The sequence below is a fragment of the Schistocerca piceifrons genome, chromosome 7 (genome assembly GCF_021461385.2).
Source record: "Schistocerca piceifrons isolate TAMUIC-IGC-003096 chromosome 7, iqSchPice1.1, whole genome shotgun sequence".
Lineage (NCBI taxonomy): Eukaryota > Metazoa > Arthropoda > Insecta > Orthoptera > Acrididae > Schistocerca > Schistocerca piceifrons.
This window is the reverse complement of record NC_060144.1, coordinates 220,578,215-220,597,400: the sequence shown is the minus strand read 5'-3', so window position 1 is coordinate 220,597,400 and position 19,186 is coordinate 220,578,215. Positions and strand designations below refer to the sequence as shown.

At 42.9% G+C, this 19,186-nt stretch overlaps 1 protein-coding gene across 1 annotated transcript in view; it reads left to right on the top strand.

Moving 5' to 3' along the window:
• The window catches only part of LOC124804746 (protein O-mannosyl-transferase Tmtc3), a 136,546-nt gene that overhangs the window by 18,454 nt on the left and 98,906 nt on the right, over window positions 1-19,186 (top strand). The window contains exon 4 of the mRNA XM_047265047.1: window positions 11,148-11,284. Coding sequence (XP_047121003.1) covers window positions 11,148-11,284 — 137 coding nt within the window. The remainder of the gene's footprint in view (window positions 1-11,147; window positions 11,285-19,186) is intronic.

Here is a 19,186-nt window from a genome sequence, read left to right as displayed (position 1 = left end):
GTAGTAGTTTACCCGTACTCCTATTTTTTTTATTCATTATTAAACCTACTCCTGCATTACCCCTATTTGATTTTGTATTTATAACCCTGTATTCACCTGACCAAAAGTCTTGTTCCTCCTGCCACCAAACTTCACTAATTCCCACTATATCTAACTTTAACCTATCCATTTCCCTTTTTAAATTTTCTAACCTACCTGCTCAATTAAGGGATCTGACATTCCACACTCCAATCCGTAGAATGCCAGTTTTCTTTCTCCTGATAACAATGTCCTCTTGAGTAGTCCCCGCCCGGAGATCTGAATGGGGGACTATTTTACCTTCGGAATATTTTACCCAAGAGGACGCCATCATCATTTAATCATACAGTAAAGCTGCATGCCCTTGGGAAAAATTACAGCTGTAGTTTCCCCTTGCTTTTAGCCATTCGCAGTACCAGAATAGCAAGGCCATTTTGGTTAGTGTTACAAGGCCAGATCAGTCAATCATCCAGACTGTTGCCCCTGCAACTACTGAAAAGGCTGCTGCCCCTCTTCAGGAACCACACGTTTGTCTGGTCTCTCAACAGATACCCCTCCATTGTGGTTGCACCTATGGTATGGCTATCTGTATCGTTTGAGGCACGCAAGCCTCCCCACCAACGGCAAAGTCCATGGTTCATGGAAGGGGGGGGGGGGGGGGGGAGGGGGGAGTTGAAACATACTTAGTGTAATCACTTATGTCCAGGTCCATAGCCAAAGTTCATCTCTCATAAACACTATCACAGTAACAGTGTCGCAACTGAGAGGAGACCTGCTCCTTACTCCAGGAGGCTCACCAGATGACTGTGCTTCCAGGCCGCAAAGCCACGACTTAATCACATGGGGCTGCATATTGATTGACTCTGTCGACTTCAGCAGTACGACTGCTGCATCTCTTCTGGTGGCCCCACTGTGAGCACTTTCAAGTAAGCTACACTGCTGCCACTGGAGCATTGGCACACAGTGGTCGAAAAGGCGGTGGCCACATCTTATGTGTGGCGACAGCACTGTATGAACACACGGCACAACACATAGTATACCCAAAACATTGTGATGAGGGTGACCGTGAAGCAGCTTCACAGGCTGTGGCCCTTGATCAGAATGGCCCTGTAAGTTGCTAGAAAGCTACAGACAGCATTAGTGCGAGGGTGACCGTGAAGCAGCTTCACAGGCTGTGGCCCTTGATCAGAATGGCCCTGTAAGTTGCTAGAAAGCTACAGACAGCATTAGTGCGAGGGTGACCGTGAAGCAGCTTCACAGGCTGTGGCCCTTGATCAGAATGGCCCTGTAAGTTGCTAGAAAGCTACAGACAGCATTAGATGCAGTGTTTGAGATCATTTCCTTCTGGAGCTGGGTTCTGAGTGCGCAGATAAAGCTTTACACAAGACTGTTGGAGGATGGGTGCAAATGTGCAGTACAAAGTTCTTGAATCCCATTATGGGTGCAAAATCATTTGAAGTCATAGGACATAAAAGTCATCCTGTTATCAGAAACCAAAGTGCATGGGAAGCCTTCAAGGGCAAAGACTTTTTCTCCAAGCCTGCAATAGTAGCAACAGTAGTAACCTGAGACATGCAGAACACAAAAGGGAAACGAGAAAAGCAGTAAATGATGATCAACCACATGGAGTCCAAAAACAGGCTGCAAAATCTAAACATATACAATCCCACAATTCCCCAGTGTCTGGCCATGTAGAGAACTGCTAGGGAGGTACAGCTGGATGAGCCTAACAGGCAGACCAAGTTGGTGATGGTAGAGTCACTATTTGGTCAGAATATATGTTGGCATGCCAAAATTTTTATCCAGGACAAGTCCCACTGGGCAGTGTGCAGGAGGAGCAACACTTGGGGCCTTAGAGGAAGAGGAATCAGGACATGGCAATGGTCCCAATTTGAAATCCACAACAGCTTTCCCTGATTTAGACGTACTTATTGCTGCTGTGACTAATAGGCACAAAATTTGGGTAGGAGGTGTGTCTGGCCACCTAAGTTGTACAGAGTGTACAAGGCGGGTTCTTGCATGTGGCAGTCACAACACCATGCAGTATTAAGGGAAAGTTGGAAACATCTGAATAGAGATCTGAATTGATCAGGAAAGACACCAGTTCATGTTGGTTAAATTTATGATCTGCTTAAATAATGGCAAGGGCCTCCCTCTCTATATGAGAATAGTGTTGCTGAGGGCATATGTGCATATGCGATAGAACACTCAGTGCTGTCAGGATATTTATAGGAGATGTGTTTGTTGCTTCTGCCAGAGGCAAACCAGGGGTGTACATCATTAAATACAATGCCCAATTAAGGCAGTCTTTTAAGGAAATGCATTCACATTTGCGATTGTGACAATATTGCAGCTGCACAATGTATTGATGACAATGAAAATTTGTGCCAGACTGAGCCTCTAACTCAAGATTTCCCACTTTACGTGAGTACATCCTGTACTTGCACAATTGCTGTGATTCCTGCACAAGGAGAGACTTAAGATTATTGTCGCAGCCTTGTCTTGACATGAAATACTATATCTGAAGGACATTGCAGAGTACATTATAAAAACAGTGTGGAAAGCTTGTTGATAGCAAGATGACCATTTAAAACATGTGCCATGGCATAGCTTTTTCAGTGGGTAAGAGATATCTACTAGGTTTGTGTGGAATCAGCCACAGTAGTGGATCTTACCCAGATGCACTTACAAGGCTGTGACATTCATGGGGTACTGCATTTTATTGACCACTGCAACATTATCCTGCATTGGTACCAGTTCATTTACCAAGAATTTAAACTCAAAATATCCAAGGAAGATTGCACAAAAGAACACTTGTGGATGTTGCATTTAAGTTGTCTTGTAACCAGTGTCTTGAAAAAAAGCTCAAGGTTTTGAAGGTGATCCTCTGGAATCCCACATATTAACAAATATTCTCAAGGTATGCAGCATAGTTGGGAATGCCCTGTACTACTTGACCCATGAAATGCTGAAATATGGCAGGGGCTAGAGAGGTTTGAAAAGATAAGCATTTATATTAATAAAGGCCATATGGAATGTTTAACTGAAGGTAAGTTTATGATACTGCTTCAAAAGGGATTTATTTATTTATTATCTGCCCATAGCACAGAATTTTACATGCTGGGCATTGTATAAATTTTTACAATTATAAATTACAGATACTTTACAATATGCTACAATTACTGTACTCATTTCTAGTACAGGACTGTTTCTTCTATTAATATTCATGTTATATCCAAGTTACATGGACATCTTTGGATAAGCCACTGCTTGAGTCACTTTTTAAAACTGTCTTTAGTCAGCACATGAGCTTCATGTAGTAACAAACTATGAGACCAGCTCCTTTGATGTACTGCATTACAAATACAGTATTTAAATGAAGGTGTTTGCTGTATCATTTTCTGGTTATCCATTACTTTAGTCCTCTACAACTATTTTCCTTGCATAGCCTTTGTTTTCAATAAGTCCATAATATTTTATCCACTTGTTCTTACATTCCTTTGCATGTTGTCTCCTGAATCTGCTGTAGTACCTGATCATCTGCAAGCAAAATTTTCATAATATGTGTGTTATCCTCAGTTTTGTTCTCTGTTGGTATGTACCAAGCCATTTCCACAGATTATTTATGCAGAAGTAAAAAAAATTGACAAGTCACATCATTATCCTAGAGCTCGATTGACTATTATGGACTTTCCTATTTCAGTGTCCCCATGTCTGCGCAATCATATAGAAAGTTGATAACATTGACTGACAGGTGTAGAAGAAATACAACAAAGTAAATGGATGCACTAACAGGCACTTTGGGAAACACATGATGAAAGATCTTAAAATCAGAATGCACAACATCTCTAAATCTCTGTTATGTTGGAGTAAGATGTGGACATTAGGCACTGAGATAAGAGAAGGTTAGAAACATCAGAAATAAGATATTTACCAAGATGCGCTAAAGTAGTGACTTTATGAATGACAAGTGATGAAATCATTAGGGAAGTTAACATTAATAAAATGAAGTATAGAATTACTGGAAATAAAAGGCTCTTGCATTTGCAGTGAATGACCCGAGACTGTCTTCTGTGGCAGGCATACTTTTATAAGCCCAAAGGAATATGAGACTCTGGTCTACCTTGAGCAGTATTGTCAGCAAGATTATTTTCCCAAATGTGCTGCATACATTGATAACATTTGTTAATAGGTGGACCTCCAGAGGATCACCTTCACAACCTTGAGCTTTTGTTCCAGACACTGGTTACAAGAAGACTTAAATGTAACAGCAGCTAGTGTTCTTTTGTGCAGTCTTCCTTAACATATTTCAGGTTTCAATTCTTGGTAAATGTCAAAGTAAAATATGGTGTTTGGAAAACGAAACTTTAAAATATGCTTGTTGTTGTTGTTGTTGTTGTGGTGGTCTTCAGTCCTGAGACTGGTTTGATGCAGCTCTCAAAATATGCTTTGTCATAAAAATTATTAAGGATGTTTTTTTTTTTTTCTAAAAGTTTCTCCTTGTGGTTTCCAGAATTCATTTCTTGCTTGAAAAACCTCAGTTTTATTTTTTATTTTTTTCCGTTTGAAATAAGTGTCTCACTGTCACGAGGCAAAACTGTAGTATGTGGATAGAAAACTAACTGCTTCAGAGAAGCTGAAATCTTCATTTTGAAAACTTTATTTCCTTTCCCAAAAGCTCTCCAGAGCTTTCTTGCTCATCTATTTCTGTTCCTGTGTCTACAGTCATATAGCATAAAGTTATCAAAATACAAAACTTTATTATCTGATAATATGACTTCATTGTTAATGTATACAATTTTCTTTTCATTGTATTAATTACACATTATTTCAGTTTCCTTGTGATTTCAGTGTCCTTGTCAGTTATTTTTGCTATGTACTGTCAGACTTGCTGTATTAAGTTCTTACAGTGTTGCTGAAGTTTATCTTCTGTAGAGGCAAATACTGCAGTGTCATCAGAAAAATGAAGATGGTTGAGATGTGTTCCATTTAGATGTTTCCCTTCTTTGATTTCACTGTTAAAGGTGTGGGAACTTCATTTAGTGCTACTGATAATAGTGTGATAGAGAATCTCCTTGCTGTTTTCTATTTAAATTCTGAATGTACCATTGCCCTGATGAAGCTTAATGGGAGCTACAGCATTAATGTACGTGTTTAACAGAGCTAGATTACTAGTGGCGGTATGTCTATTAATTGTCAGCTGTTCAAAAGTACAGCGAATAATGGCACCTCTTAGGGAAGTGGCAGCAAGGGACAAGAACAAACACCAGCTGTACTCAGTGTATATGCGTACATACCTTTTTCAACATGTTGAAGAGGCTACTCCAGCAGCCAATGGGGGAGCAGGGTGCAACTAACTGCGGATTGTGGTACATGTTCGAACAAATGATGCCTGTTATCTGGGCACTGAGGTCATTCTTGGATCATTCCAGCAAATGGCAAAGAGGCTTGAGAAGACCAGCCTTATGTATGAAGTTTAAACAGAGCTCACAGTTAGCAGCAATGTCCCCAGAACTGGTCATGGTGCCCTGGTTCTGAATCGAGTAGAAGGATTGAACCAGAGTCTTTGAAGGTTCTGTGACAAACTAGTTTAAACTTCGTAAATTATGCGTCTCTACATCCAGTGCAGATAATGGCAGCTGTAGGAGACTGAGAAGTATTAGTGTAAGATTGAAAGGAATGCCCCCCCCCCCCCAATAGTAGTGTTAAAAACCAAGCAGTTAATTGCTGAAGCATTTGCAACAAAATGCCAGAGTCTAAAGTGACTCTGGAAAGAGGTGAAGTGCACATACTTAATGTCCACACACTACATTTGTAGTGCCCCTGCCCATTACACTCATTACTTGTGGTAAACAATCTTACCGAGTCCCTTAAGAGTTCGGGCAGTGCGTGTGCATCCGCACACATTAAGTTGGGAATGTGGGTCTCATGGGGAGCGTGCAAGGGATAAATCCCTGAAGTCGCACTATCCTCTGTGCCCTCGATGGTCCAGATGGATAGAGCATTTGCCATGTAAGCAGGAGATCCCAGGTTAGAGTCCCGGTCGGGGCACACATTTTCAACTGTCCCTGTTGATGTATATCAACGCTTGTCAGCAGCTTAGGGTCTTGATTTAATTATCATTTCAACATTATGGAAGGCTGCAACCCTGTTTCACTCCATTTTCAACCACTGCTCCCCTTTTATGTCCTTCAACTCTTGTAAACTTCAGTCTAATTTCTATACATGTTGTAATTAACCTCTCACACACTGTGTTGTATCCATGCCACCTTCAGAATTTTGAAGTGTATTTTCTGCTCAACAGTGTCCAAACCTTTCTCTGAACATGTAACTGATATAAACATAGCTTTGCCTTTCCTTAACCTATCTTCTAAGAGAAGTTTTGGGATTAATGTTGCCTTGTGTGTCCCTATATTTCCCTGGAGCCCAAACTGATCTTCCCTGAGGACAGCCTCCATCAGTTTTTTCATTATTCTGTAAATAATTAGTGTCACTGTTTTGAAAGCATGAGTTATTAAACTGATAGTTTGGTAATATCGAGACCTGTAAGCACCTGCTTTCTTTGAAATTATGTTCTCCTTTAAGTCTGTGGAGGTGCTTCACCAATCTCAAATATCGTGCACACCAGGTGGAATAGCTTTGCCATGGCTGGCTGTCGAAAGGATCACAGTAATTGTGAGGTAATGTCATCTACTCTAGGTATTTCAGTGCTGTGTCAATTTTTCTTCTCACTGTCCCATATCTCCCATCTTATCTTTGTCTACTTCCTCTACTCTTTCTGTAATATTGCCCTCAAGTTCAGGAGGGGGCAAACAAAAGAGAGTAGCAGCCTAACCAGCGTAGGAAGAGTAGAAACTGATAAAACTTTGCAAGTATAGTCAAAGGTTAAAAGTTGGCATGGTGGGAGGAAGCTTAACAACAAAGTCAACAAATTGCAAATCAAAAGTGTATCCAATAAAATGAGGCAACTGAGGCAAACTTATATCCATTTTGTGAACAGTTCTAGTAATTGCTTTTGCCTCAGCTCAGTTTCATCATTAAGTAACTTATTCATTCTTCTTTTCATGTGACTGTAGATTTCCATTTCCTCCAGCATGTTCATCAGTGAAACCTTAGCAGCAATATGTAAAATTCCAGTATTATTCCCTGTGTCTTTTATGGTTTGTTGTATGCTTATTTTTAGTTAGGTGATTACCAAAGGTAAGTTTTCTTTAGATGCTTCTACAGTATTTTTAAACATTGTCAGAAAGTTGCATCTCAGTTGTCCGATATAAAAGCCATTATACTCATTACAAGAGATTTTGTAAATACCTGAATTGGATGATCTTTCTATGCACCAACACTATGGGAAAGCATGTAACACAATGAACTTTTGGCTTTGAAGCTTATTTAAAATTTTTTCTTTTGGAGGAGGAGGACCTTGTGAGTTTATCCATAATGCCTCCCATGTAAGTTTTACTTACATATGTTAAATTGGTTTTAGTATCTAAATCTCGGTTAACTTTAGTTTCCATGGTTTTTTGTAGGCATTCAGTTTCTTCAATCCTATGACCATTGACTGTGGCAGTTTTCTTTAAAATGTTCACCTCCTTAGTTTTCTCATGATTAGTAAGTGGCAATTTCAGAATTCTGTGGAACATAGCTCAGAAGAATGCCATTTTCTGTTCTTGTAGATGGTTCACACTAACACTTACAGTTGAGTCTGTGGTTGTTGGTTTCCTAAAGATTCCAAAAATATGTCTACTGTATTCTTTCTACATATGCAAATCTAAAATGTTTATAGCACCCCATCTTCGTATTCCACTGTAAAATTTTGTTTCAGATGTGTACTGTTGAATCTTGCCACGACATATGTTCCATTTGTTCATGATCACCTCTAAATAACATTGTGTCTTTGTTGACATACTTTTTATAGTAAATAAGTTTGCGTTTTATATTAGGAAAAATGTGTGGTGTCTTCATCAAAAAAGTTCCCTGTATTTCTGTGTTTATCGTGAAATAATTTCATCAATCTGTATAACCTTCATCAGTGGTGAGGCTATCCTATGATGATGATGTGAATTACTGCTTAATATAAGCATTGCTCGTTGATTTACTGTCTCTTGCATATGCTCATTTTCAACAGCAGATTTCTCACTGTTATCCATTACCTATAGATTGGTGCATAAATCCATGGTCTAAGCAAGAGGAATTTGACAAATTAAACTGTGTTACTATTGATAAAACTCAATGATGGGGTTTGGGTGAGAAAGGATGAGAGGAGGAGGAAGGGGGGGGGAGGGGGAGGGAGAGTGGTGCAAGTTGAACACCATACGTACACAGTGAGCACTGAGAATAGGACTGCTTCAAACATAAGAATACATGCACAACCACCTCAAAAACCATTTGTTACTTGTGGATACTGTTCCCAAAACTGCAAGTGTAATCTCAGAACTGTAAAGTATAAAATACTGTACGGGGTGGCTTGAGTGGAATGTGGGTGACATGGAAGAAGTGAGGTTATAAAGGAACCTCCAGGAATTATATCCCATGTGCCAGTTGCATGGCCAATGGTGTGGGTTGTCAGAGGTTAAAAGGTGTTAAAAAGAAGGGTGATATTTCAGTGTGACTGTGGAATGGTAGGAAGAGACTGAGGCAGAGAAAGATTAAAGCTACAATTGAGGCAGGGACAGATGGCCTAAGCCATCTGCCAAGGAGGAGAGATAGAGCTTAAGAGAGTGGGATTCAGAAGCATCTCTGTATAGGTTAATGCAGGAAGCAGTCACATGATTTCTCTCTTCTTGATTGGTTATTCAAAATATGCTAGACTATGCAGCATCTTGGAATTTGGTCTGTCAATTCAGCATGCATATAGTAGCACTTGTAGGTGACTGCAATGACTGGATGTTAATACAAAATCTTAGGAAGATAGAACTGCAATAAAATTATTAATTTCTTGGTGTCCACAGTGTGACTGACAACTGAAGTTGTACATACTGACTGGCTTGTACAATTCTAATTCTATGTGCTGGTAGTAGTGTCATTATTTTCAGAAATATCTCCTTCCATTGTCTTTTTCCTCTCTCCCTTCTCCTTGGCCCCTTTCTCTGTTCTCTCTTTTTCTTTGTATTTTTTACTGAAACTGAGTAATGACTGTTATCTTCTTTTTATAGCAGAGTAACATTCTGTAGTCTGTGACAACAAATTGCTTTATTTTTGCAGCAAATTTTCTATTATCTACAGGTTCCATAAAACCATCAGAATTGCTTTCATCTGTTCCTGAAAAATAAGTTTAATTGCTGCTCTGCTGCTACCTTGCTAAAATAATACACACAATACAGTATACGAGGTCTGTTCAAGAAATTCTGGAACTTTGTCCACAAAATTTTTCTATGCTCACCTTTGACTTATTCTGCATGGTCTCCTTCAAAATATTCTCCTCCAAATTGATAAACTGCTCCCACACTGTCTGCAAGCCTCTGGCTGGATCATGCGCAGAGCTGTCTGTGAATCTTCTTGTATCTCATCTATCATTGCAAATCTTTGTCCTTTCAAAGGGGGTTTTCAGCTTTGGAATTAAAAAAAAATCCACAGGGCCAAGGTCTGGAGAGTATGGAGGATGAGGTAACACAGTGATTTTGATTTTTGTGCAATAGTCATGCACCAACAGGGATGAATGTGCATTTGTGTTATCATGGTGCTAGAGCCATAAACAGTCTCACCACATATCAGGCTGTTTCCATCTCACATTTTCTCGCTGATGTTATAACACATCCCAGTAGTACCATTGATTACAGTTTGTTGCTGTGGCACAAGTTCATGATAAACTAATCCTTGGAAGTCAGAGGAAACTATCAGCATTGCTTTGACATTTGACTGACCTGGCGAGCTTGTTTTGCTCTTGGAGAACCTTTCCCGTCCACTGTGAAAACTGAACTTTGGTCTCAACTTCATAATCATAGACCCATGTCTTGTCACCAGTTATGATTCTCTTAAGGAACATCTCATTCTCACTTGCATGATCCAGAAGCTCTTCAGAGATTGTGAGGCGAAGGTCTTTCTGGTCTTGACTCATGAGCTGTGGGACAAACTTGGCAGCAACACAATGCATTCCAAGATACTGTATCAGAATTTAATGACATGATCCAAATGAAATGCTACATTCTTCTGCAACATCTTGGACAGTCAGTCTTGCACAATTACGTTGATGTTCCTGACATAAGCATCGTCAGTAGACATTGGAGGGCGTCCTGAACAAGGGTCATCTTTAACTTCTGTCTGGCCATTTTTAAACCATGTGAACCATTTGTAACACCAAGTAAGTCTCAACTCCTTACCATCGTAGGATTTCTGCATCATTCGGTGTGTCTTTGTAAAGTTTTTCTTGAGTTTAATGCAAAATTTAATGCAGACCCATTGGTCCTGTAACTCTGCTATCTCGAAATTTGCAAACTGTGTGACACAGCATTCTACTCAATACAGCTCTGAACAATACCTAACAGATATACAACAATGAAACTTCCAGCTGTTACATATTAAACACAGGCTTGCACAGGGGTGCCTCGCTACAACAAAAAATTACAAATGTTCCAGATATTTTGAACAGACCTCATAGTTTCTATTGGCCTTATGCAAATACTCCCAGACAGCGTAAGCTCCATTCTGTTCACTGGGCCCACAGATTTTGTATGTCTACCAATGAATTTGGACACAGTCTACATCATCTCTCACATTATATATGAGTGGAAATTGTGATCAAAATACATTCAATAGAGGAAATGTGCACAGTATGTCTGGAATGGGATATCATTTCCTACACCAAGTAAGATGTCACATTGTCTGCACTTCAGTAGTTTTGCAGAGTGTGTATGTAGGTATAGATGTATTGTGGAGTCGCAGTTTCCAATTATCCATCCGGTCACCATGAGTTAAGTTTCCATTGTTTCCTTACAGTTTATTTATGTGGATGCTGAAATGGTTTCTTCAACAAGTCTGTGATAAATTTCCTTTGCCATTCTTGTCCACTAGAGCCAGTGCTCCATGTTTAATGATGTTGGTGACAATTAAATGATTAAGTCTGCCCTTATTTTAATATCCACCTTCCCCCCTTTAAGATGGAGATTGATAAATGACATGTTTCTTATTTGCAGGAGCAGAGTCACAAGTCATATAGGCCACTCTGTGTTCTGACATTTAGATGGAACTATGCCTTGCATCAGTTGGAGCCCATGGGCTACCACCTTATCAACATGTTGCTACATTGCTTAGTAACACTCATGTACTTCAGGTAAGTCCCATACTGATATTACAAATTACTATAATGTTATTTGTCCTGTTTTCTTTACTTCAATTTTTTTGTCATTGTTGGTCTTGCTGAATTTACTGTGGTTCCAGTGCTTTCTGCAACTGATGCTGTTAGTGAAACAGATTAATACCTTTTAGATTTCTTGACCACCTGTAGAAACTGTAGGCAAGAGTTTCCATTCACTCTTGAAGTAGGAGAAGTGCTATTATTAGTAATTGTGTGAGGTATATATAGGTTCTACACTTTCAACTGTTGTGACTTGCCAATCTTTCAAAGTGCCACCGCACAGATATGCACATCCTCTACATGCGGCGCTGTCTGCCAGCCATGCAGCATCAGCGCCACCTAAGCGGCCAGCCAGCCAGCCAGCGGCCGCTAGTCTCGGACTCAGTTATGATTTGACTGTTAAAGTGACACAAGTCTTACTCTGTTTACTTGATCTGTGACTTTCATGTATTGCATCGTCCTTGAAATATATTTGTTCAACTTGAAGCTATAACAATTGGTGACGAGGTAGTGAATTTTTCTTTTTCATCGTTGACCCACATGTTTCCATGGCTACTTTAGAGCAACTATTGCAAGGTCTAATAGAACAGCAAACACTTCTCACAAATATGATTCGTGATTTTGTCGCGGCATCAAATGTGGGGCATCTCTCGTCATTCTCTCTACCTCCTTTTCCTCCTTACGACAAGACGGTGGAAGACTGGTCTGATAACGAAAAACGTCTTCGACAGCACTTCTTGGCATTTCATTTCGCAGATGACCAAACATGTAAGTCTCTGTTCCTTTCATGGATTTCACCTCAAATGTATTGGTTGTTGTCGCAATTGGCTCCTTTGAAAGATCCTGCGTCTTTTTCCTTTGCTGAAATGTGCTCACTTCTGTCCGTGTATTTTCAAAAGCATACGCATGTGGTAGCCTCTCGTGTTGCCTTTTATCGTTGTCAAAAACAACCGCATCAATCCTATCGCACTTGGGCTGCTGAACTTCACGGCCTCAGTAGAAAGTGTCAACTTGTTACTGAAGTTCACAAAGAATCCTACGCCGATTCCATGGTACGAGATGCTATTATCCGGTCGGCGCCCGACAAAGAAGTTAGGCAACGTGCCCTTCAGTTGGCAAATCTGACTCTAGATGAAGTCCTATCCATCGCTCATTCTTTTGAAATTTCCCGCACCCCTGGAGCGCAAATAGAGGCATGGGGTGATGTCGGGGAAATACAACCTCTGTGCACTGTTGACAAAGCGTGTGGCATGTCCCCGCCGGCCAACGTGGCCGCAGTACACTCCCAAGCGCAGCCTCGGCCTAACCGTTCACAAACCTCTAAGAAACTGCAGCAAAACCCACAGCAACTTCCTTCATGTCGGCAGTGTTTTTGCGAAACATTCACGAGAGGATTGTCCACAACGTTGGGGTGTGTGTCACAAATGCAAAAAAAAAAGTCATGTTTCATCTGTTTGCAAATCCGACCGCACACATGATGTTCGTGAACATGGCGGTGATTCTGATTCTGTGTTGTCTGTCAATTGTACTTCTTCCCTTTCAGGGAAGTTATTCCTCACTGTCCAAATACTTGGTCAAGACGTTCACATGCAGGTGGATACTGGTTCTGCTGCCACTATCATCGATTCTCAGACATATCTTCAGCTGGGTTTTCCAATCCTGTCACCTGTCACTAGGCAATTACAGACTTACAATAAACAGAAGATTTCTCTCTTGGGACAATTTGATGCTGAGGTACCTTACAAATCTGTCGTTTGCACTGATCCAATATTTGTGGTCGACCATAGTAATGCGGAGAATCTTTTTGGTTTCGATGCTTTCCGCATTTTCGGGTTCTCCATAGGTGACTCTGTCAGTATCGTCTCTGATGCTATTCCTTATGCTCAATTGGATTCCTTGTCGACGACATTTTTGTCCCTTTTTTCTCCTGGGTTAGGCCGTGCAAATGACTTTGAAGCTCATGTCATGCTCAGACCCACTGGTCGGCATAAGTTTTTTCGGGCTCGGCTCATTCCTGTGGCCTTTGTGATCAGGTAAAACAGGAGCTGGATCATCTCACTGCTTCAGGGGTCTTGCTTCCTGTCACTTCCAGTGAGTGGTCCTCTCCTGCCATTGTTGTAGCTAAGCCAAATGGTGATATTCATCTCTGTGGTGATTTCAAAGCCACTGTAAATGCTCAATACCGTATCAACACTTACCCTATGCCTCGACCTGAAGAATTGTTCACTAAACTTGCTGGAGGCCAGTATTTTTCTATACTTGACCTATCAGAAGCTTATCATCAACTTCCTCTCGACGCTGCTTCCCAGTAGTTTCTGGTCCTTAACACGCCTTTCGGCCTCTACCAATACCAACAATTGCCATTCGGGGTTGTCAGCACCGCTGCTCTCTTTCAGCGATTCTTGGAACAATTATTGCTCACTGTCCCTGGACGACATTGTTGTCACTGGCTCCACCACTGAAGAACATCTTCAGAATCTCCGCACACTTTTTCATGTCTTACAGACTGCTGGTCTTAAGTGTAATCTTCAGAAATCAAAATTTTTTCAGGCATCTATCACGTACTTGGGGTTTCAATTCTCTCGGGATGGTATTCGTCCGCTTCAGCAAACTGTCGCTGCGATCAAAGCCTTTCCTTGCCCTACATCTGTTAAGGAACTGCAGGCCTTCTTGGGGAAAATAGCATACTATCACAGGTTTCTACCATCTGCTGCTTCGGTGGCTCAGCCGTTGCATCGCCTGTTGCATAAAAACGTGCCTTTTCACTGGCCCGCGTCATGCTATGCGGCTTTCCAGAAATTGAAGACTATTCTGAAACAGGCCCCGTGCCTGGCTACTTATCGACTTGGCCAACATCTTGTTCTTGCCATGGACGCCTCTCAATACGGGGTTGGTGGAGTCCTTGCGCACCGTTTTTCTGATGGTTCTGAACAACCCATTGCTTATGCCTCCAAAACGCTCATGGATGCCCAACAAAAGTATTCTCAAATTGAAAAAGAAGCTTTGGTCATTATTTATGCTCTTCATAAGTTTGGTGTTTTTTTCTATGGGTCCAAATTTCATCTTGTTATGTATCACAAACCTCTTGTTTCCTTGTTTCATCCATCAACGTCACTTCCCGACAAGGCTGTACACCACCTCCAGTGTTGGGCTCTTTACTTGTCTCATTTCAATTATGAGATTCATTTCTGGCCAATGGCTCAACATGCAAATGCTGATGCACTGTCTCGCCTTCCCATGGGTCCTGATCTGGCATTCGATAGGGACGAACTTTTGTGTTTCCACCTGGATGTTGCCGAGCAGCGGGTTGTGGACGGGTTCCCCATCACCGGGGACCGGCTGGCGGCTGCTACGGGTTCTGACCCTACCCTCTCCCAGGTTTTACACTGTATTCAGAAGGGTTGGCCAGATCGTCCGTCCGCTAAGACTTGTGATCCATTGCGGAACTACTACACTTTGCGTTATCGCCTCACGGCTAGGGATGGTGTTATCCTCCTTTCCACCGAAAATGCTTCACCACGTGTTGTGGTATCTGCGTCTTTTGCGTCCTTCGCTCTTGCACCCCCTTCACTAAGGGCACTGGGGTGTCTTTCGCACAAAATCTCTGGCGCGCTGTCATGTGTACTGGCCTGGCATCGACTCTGAAATCGCACACATGGTCGCTGCCTGCAGCCCTTGTGCGTCACAGGCCGCCACCCCGAAGTCATCTTTGTCACCGTGGTCTTCACCCTAGAAGCCCTGGGAATGTACACTCCTGGAAATGGAAAAAAGAACACATTGACACCGGTGTGTCAGACCCACCATACTTGCTCCGGACACTACGAGAGGGCTGTACAAGCAATGATCACACGCACGGCACAGCGGACACACCAGGAACCGCGGTGTTGGCCGTCGAATGGCGCTAGCTGCGCAGCATTTGTGCACCGCCGCCGTCAGTGTCAGCCAGTTTGCCGTGGCATACGGAGCTCCATCGCAGTCTTTAACACTGGTAGCATGCCGCGACAGTGTGGACGTGAACCGTATGTGCAGTTGACGGACTTTGAGCGAGGGCGTATAGTGGGCATGCGGGAGGCCGGGTGGACGTACCGCCGAATTGCTTAACACGTGGGGCGTGAGGTCTCCACAGTACATCGATGTTGTCGCCAGTGGTCAGCGAAAGGTGCACGTGCCCGTCGACCTGGGACCGGACCACAGCGACGCACGGATGCACGCCAAGACCGTAGGATCCTACGCAGTGCCGTAGGGGACCGCACCGCCACTTCCCAGCAAATTAGGGACACTGTTGCTCCTGGGGTATCGGCGAGGACCATTCGCAACCGTCTCCATGAAGCTGGGCTACGGTCCCGCACACCGTTAGGCCGTCTTCCGCTCACGCCCCAACATCGTGCAGCCCGCCTCCAGTGGTGTTGCGACCGGCGTGAATGGAGGGACGAATGGAGACGTGTCGTCTTCAGCGATGAGAGTCGCTTCTGCCTTGATGCCAATGATGGTCGTATGCGTGTTTGGCGCCGTGCAGGTGAGCACCACAATCAGGACTTCAGACGACCGAGGCACACAGGGCCAACACCCGGCATCATGGTGTGGGGAGCGATCTCCTACACTGGCCGTACACCACTGGTGATCGTCGAGGGGACACTGAATAGTGCGCGGTACATCCAAACCGTCATCGAACCCATCGTTCTACCATTCCTAGACCGGCAAGGGAACTTGCTGTTCCAACAGGACAATGCACGTCCGCATGTATCCCGTGCCACCCAACGTGCTCTAGAAGGTGTAAGTCAACTACCCTGGCCAGCAAGATCTCCAGATCTGTCCTCCATTGTGCATGTTTGGGACTTGATGAAGCGTCGTCTCACGCGGTCTGCACGTCCAGCACGAACGCTGGTCCAACTGAGGCGCCAGGTGGAAATGGCATGGCAAGCCGTTCCACAGGACTACATCCAGCATCTCTACAATCGTCTCCATGGGAGAATAGCAGCCTGCATTGCTGCAAAAGGTGGATATACACTGTACTAGTGCCGACATTGTGCATGCTCAGTTGCCTGTGTCTAGGTGCCTGTGGTTCTGTCAGTGTGATCATGTGATGTATCTGACCCCAGGAATGCGTTAATAAAGTTTCCCCTTCCTGGGACAATGAATTCACGGTGTTCTTATTTCAATTTCCAGGAGTGTATTTATGCTGACTTCGTGGGACCTTTTTTAGCTACTTATTGGCTTCTCGTTACTGACGCCTACTCTAACTTTCCTTTCATTGTCCATTGCACGTCGCCTACCATTGCAGCAGCCACCAATGCTCTAGCTCGCATTTTCTCTTTGGAAGGCCTTCCTTCTACTCTTGTCACTGATAATGGTCCGCAATTGCCTCTTTCAGTTTTGCGGATTTTTGTGCCCGTGACGGCGTCATGCATGCCACGGCCCCTCCATTCTATCCACAGTCAAATGGTGAGGCTGAACGACTGGTCCGCACATTTAAGGCTCAGATGAGGAAACTCCTGACTTCGTCTGCTCCTGATGATGCGCTTCTCCAGTTTCTGGCTTCTTACTGTTTCACCCCCATGGGCGACAGCCCGGCTGAGCTCTTACATGGCCGACAGCCCCGCATGCTACTTCATCTTCTGCGGCCTGCCACCTCACGGCCGCGGGTGCCTTCGTTTGGCCAGTTCACTGCCGGCGACCATGTATGGGTACGGGGATATGGCAGGCGGCCAAAATGGAATCCTGGCTGTATCTTAGGGCACCGTGGCCAACGCCTGTATGAAATCCAGACAGACACGGGTGTTGCAGTGTGTCATTCAGACCAGCTTCAGCCTTGTGTGCTGGCAACGCCTGTTGCGGATGCCACTACACCACCTTCAGCTCTACCTGACGCTCGGGATCCTGGAATCTCTCATTACTCACAACGCAGTCCTCTCACCATCATATCGGTACCAGCACAAGAACTGATGCCAACAGGAGACGTGCCCATGCAGGAACCAGATGACCATCATCTGTCGGAGCAACTCTACTCGCCTCTTCCTATGGACGCGGACACATAGCCCATGTCTCCTGTTGTTATAACAACTGGACTTGACACAATGGGCAGATTGGTGCATGGGGCCCCAGCAGATTTGACCCCTATGTCTCCTGTCATCTCGACCCGTTATCATCGGGAACACTTCTGTTCGTAATGGAAGCTTCCTCCTTGAGACTTTAGGGCCAGTCAAACAACACCTATGAACATTATCAGTCTACAGGCCACCTCCATCAAGACCTGTGCAAAAGCTTCAAAGGGGGGAAAAGTGTTGTGACTCGCCGATCTTTCAAAGTGCTGCGGCGCAGTTATGCGCGTCCTCTACATGTGGCACTGTCTGCCAGCCATGCAGCAGCAGTGCCACCTAAGCGGTCAGCCAGCCAGCGGCCGCTAGACTCGGACTCGGTTATGATTTGACTGTTAAAGTGACACGTCTTACTCTGTTTACTTGATCTGTGACTTTCATGTATTGCGTTGTCCTTGAAATGTATTTGTTCAACTTGAAGCTATAACATCAATGTACACAGAGCTGGGTGCGGATACTGCTTTGTTCTTTGTTTATAACATTTCCGCAGAGAGTATTGTCCCATTTATTTTGACTTTTGTTGTAGAAAGTATTATGTGCAGTAGATCTGAGCCAGAGTAAACATTTTAATTCCTGCTATCTTTGTTGCGATTCCTCCTTTAATTCAACATATAAAAATAGAAAAATAAAAATATCATTGTCCTTGTCTTCTAAGAATTTCCAAGAAAATTATCATTAACTAGTTTTTGTTTCTTTATTAATTGGCAGAAAAGTCACTTGTATTTTGTTTTCATTTTACAACATAGCTTTCCATTTTTGTATAACTGCATCAGTAATTGATACGCTTGGCATTCTACTCATTTTACTATGGACAGCTTTTTATTATTTAGTTCAGTCAAGATATTCTTTCAATAATACAAGATGGAGAGATGTAGAGAAGGGGGGGGGGGGGGACTATGGGCACCTTGATGTAATGTGTGGTGCTTTAGTGGGAGCACCAAAGAGGATTGGTAGGGAGAGAACAGGGATTAGTGAAGGTTGAGTCCAGGGGGGTTATGGGAATGAAGAGTATGTTTTAGGGAGACTTCCCACCTGGGCAGTTCAGACTAGCTGGTGTCAGTAGAAAGGAGCCAGATGGCACAGGCTATGAAGCAGTCATTGAGATGAAGCATATCATGTTGGGCAGCATGTTCAGCTGTGGGGTTGTCCAGATGTTTCTTGGCCATAGTTTGGTGGTAACCATTCATCCAGACTGACAGTTTGTTAGTTGGCATGCCCACATAGAGGTGCGAATTTACAATAACACACATTGAGGTAATGTTACCTTAGTGTGAACAGTTAGCTGTTCAGTCATCCACAAGTTAATTTAAAATGATATTAGACATACCAGCTTAACACAACAATAAAACATAGTTAAAACTTAACAAAAGTACTGGTATATAGTAACTTACAGGTCTAGATTATATTAAAACTAATGTTACATTGTTTAATCGCAAGATGAAAGGAGATTAGCATTTTCCATCATAGAACCTTGACAAATTTTCCAGTAAGATGATCTATAATCCAGAAGTATATTGTGGAATAACAGGGACTTTTTTTTTTTTTTTTCAAATTTTCCCAACGTTGCTTTAAGAGTATTTTTAAAACTGCTGATTTTAGTTATCTGTTTAATTTCCTTGGGCAGTGTATACTGCACTTGGGCAGTGTATACCGCACCGTTAATTCCGTAGTGGAAAATACTATAGAATCCCCCCCCAGTACATGCAAGTTTGGTTCTTTTTCCAAAATCGTTAGCAGAGCTGTTAGTATACTAATTACTTATTTTTCTATTAATATGCATGAT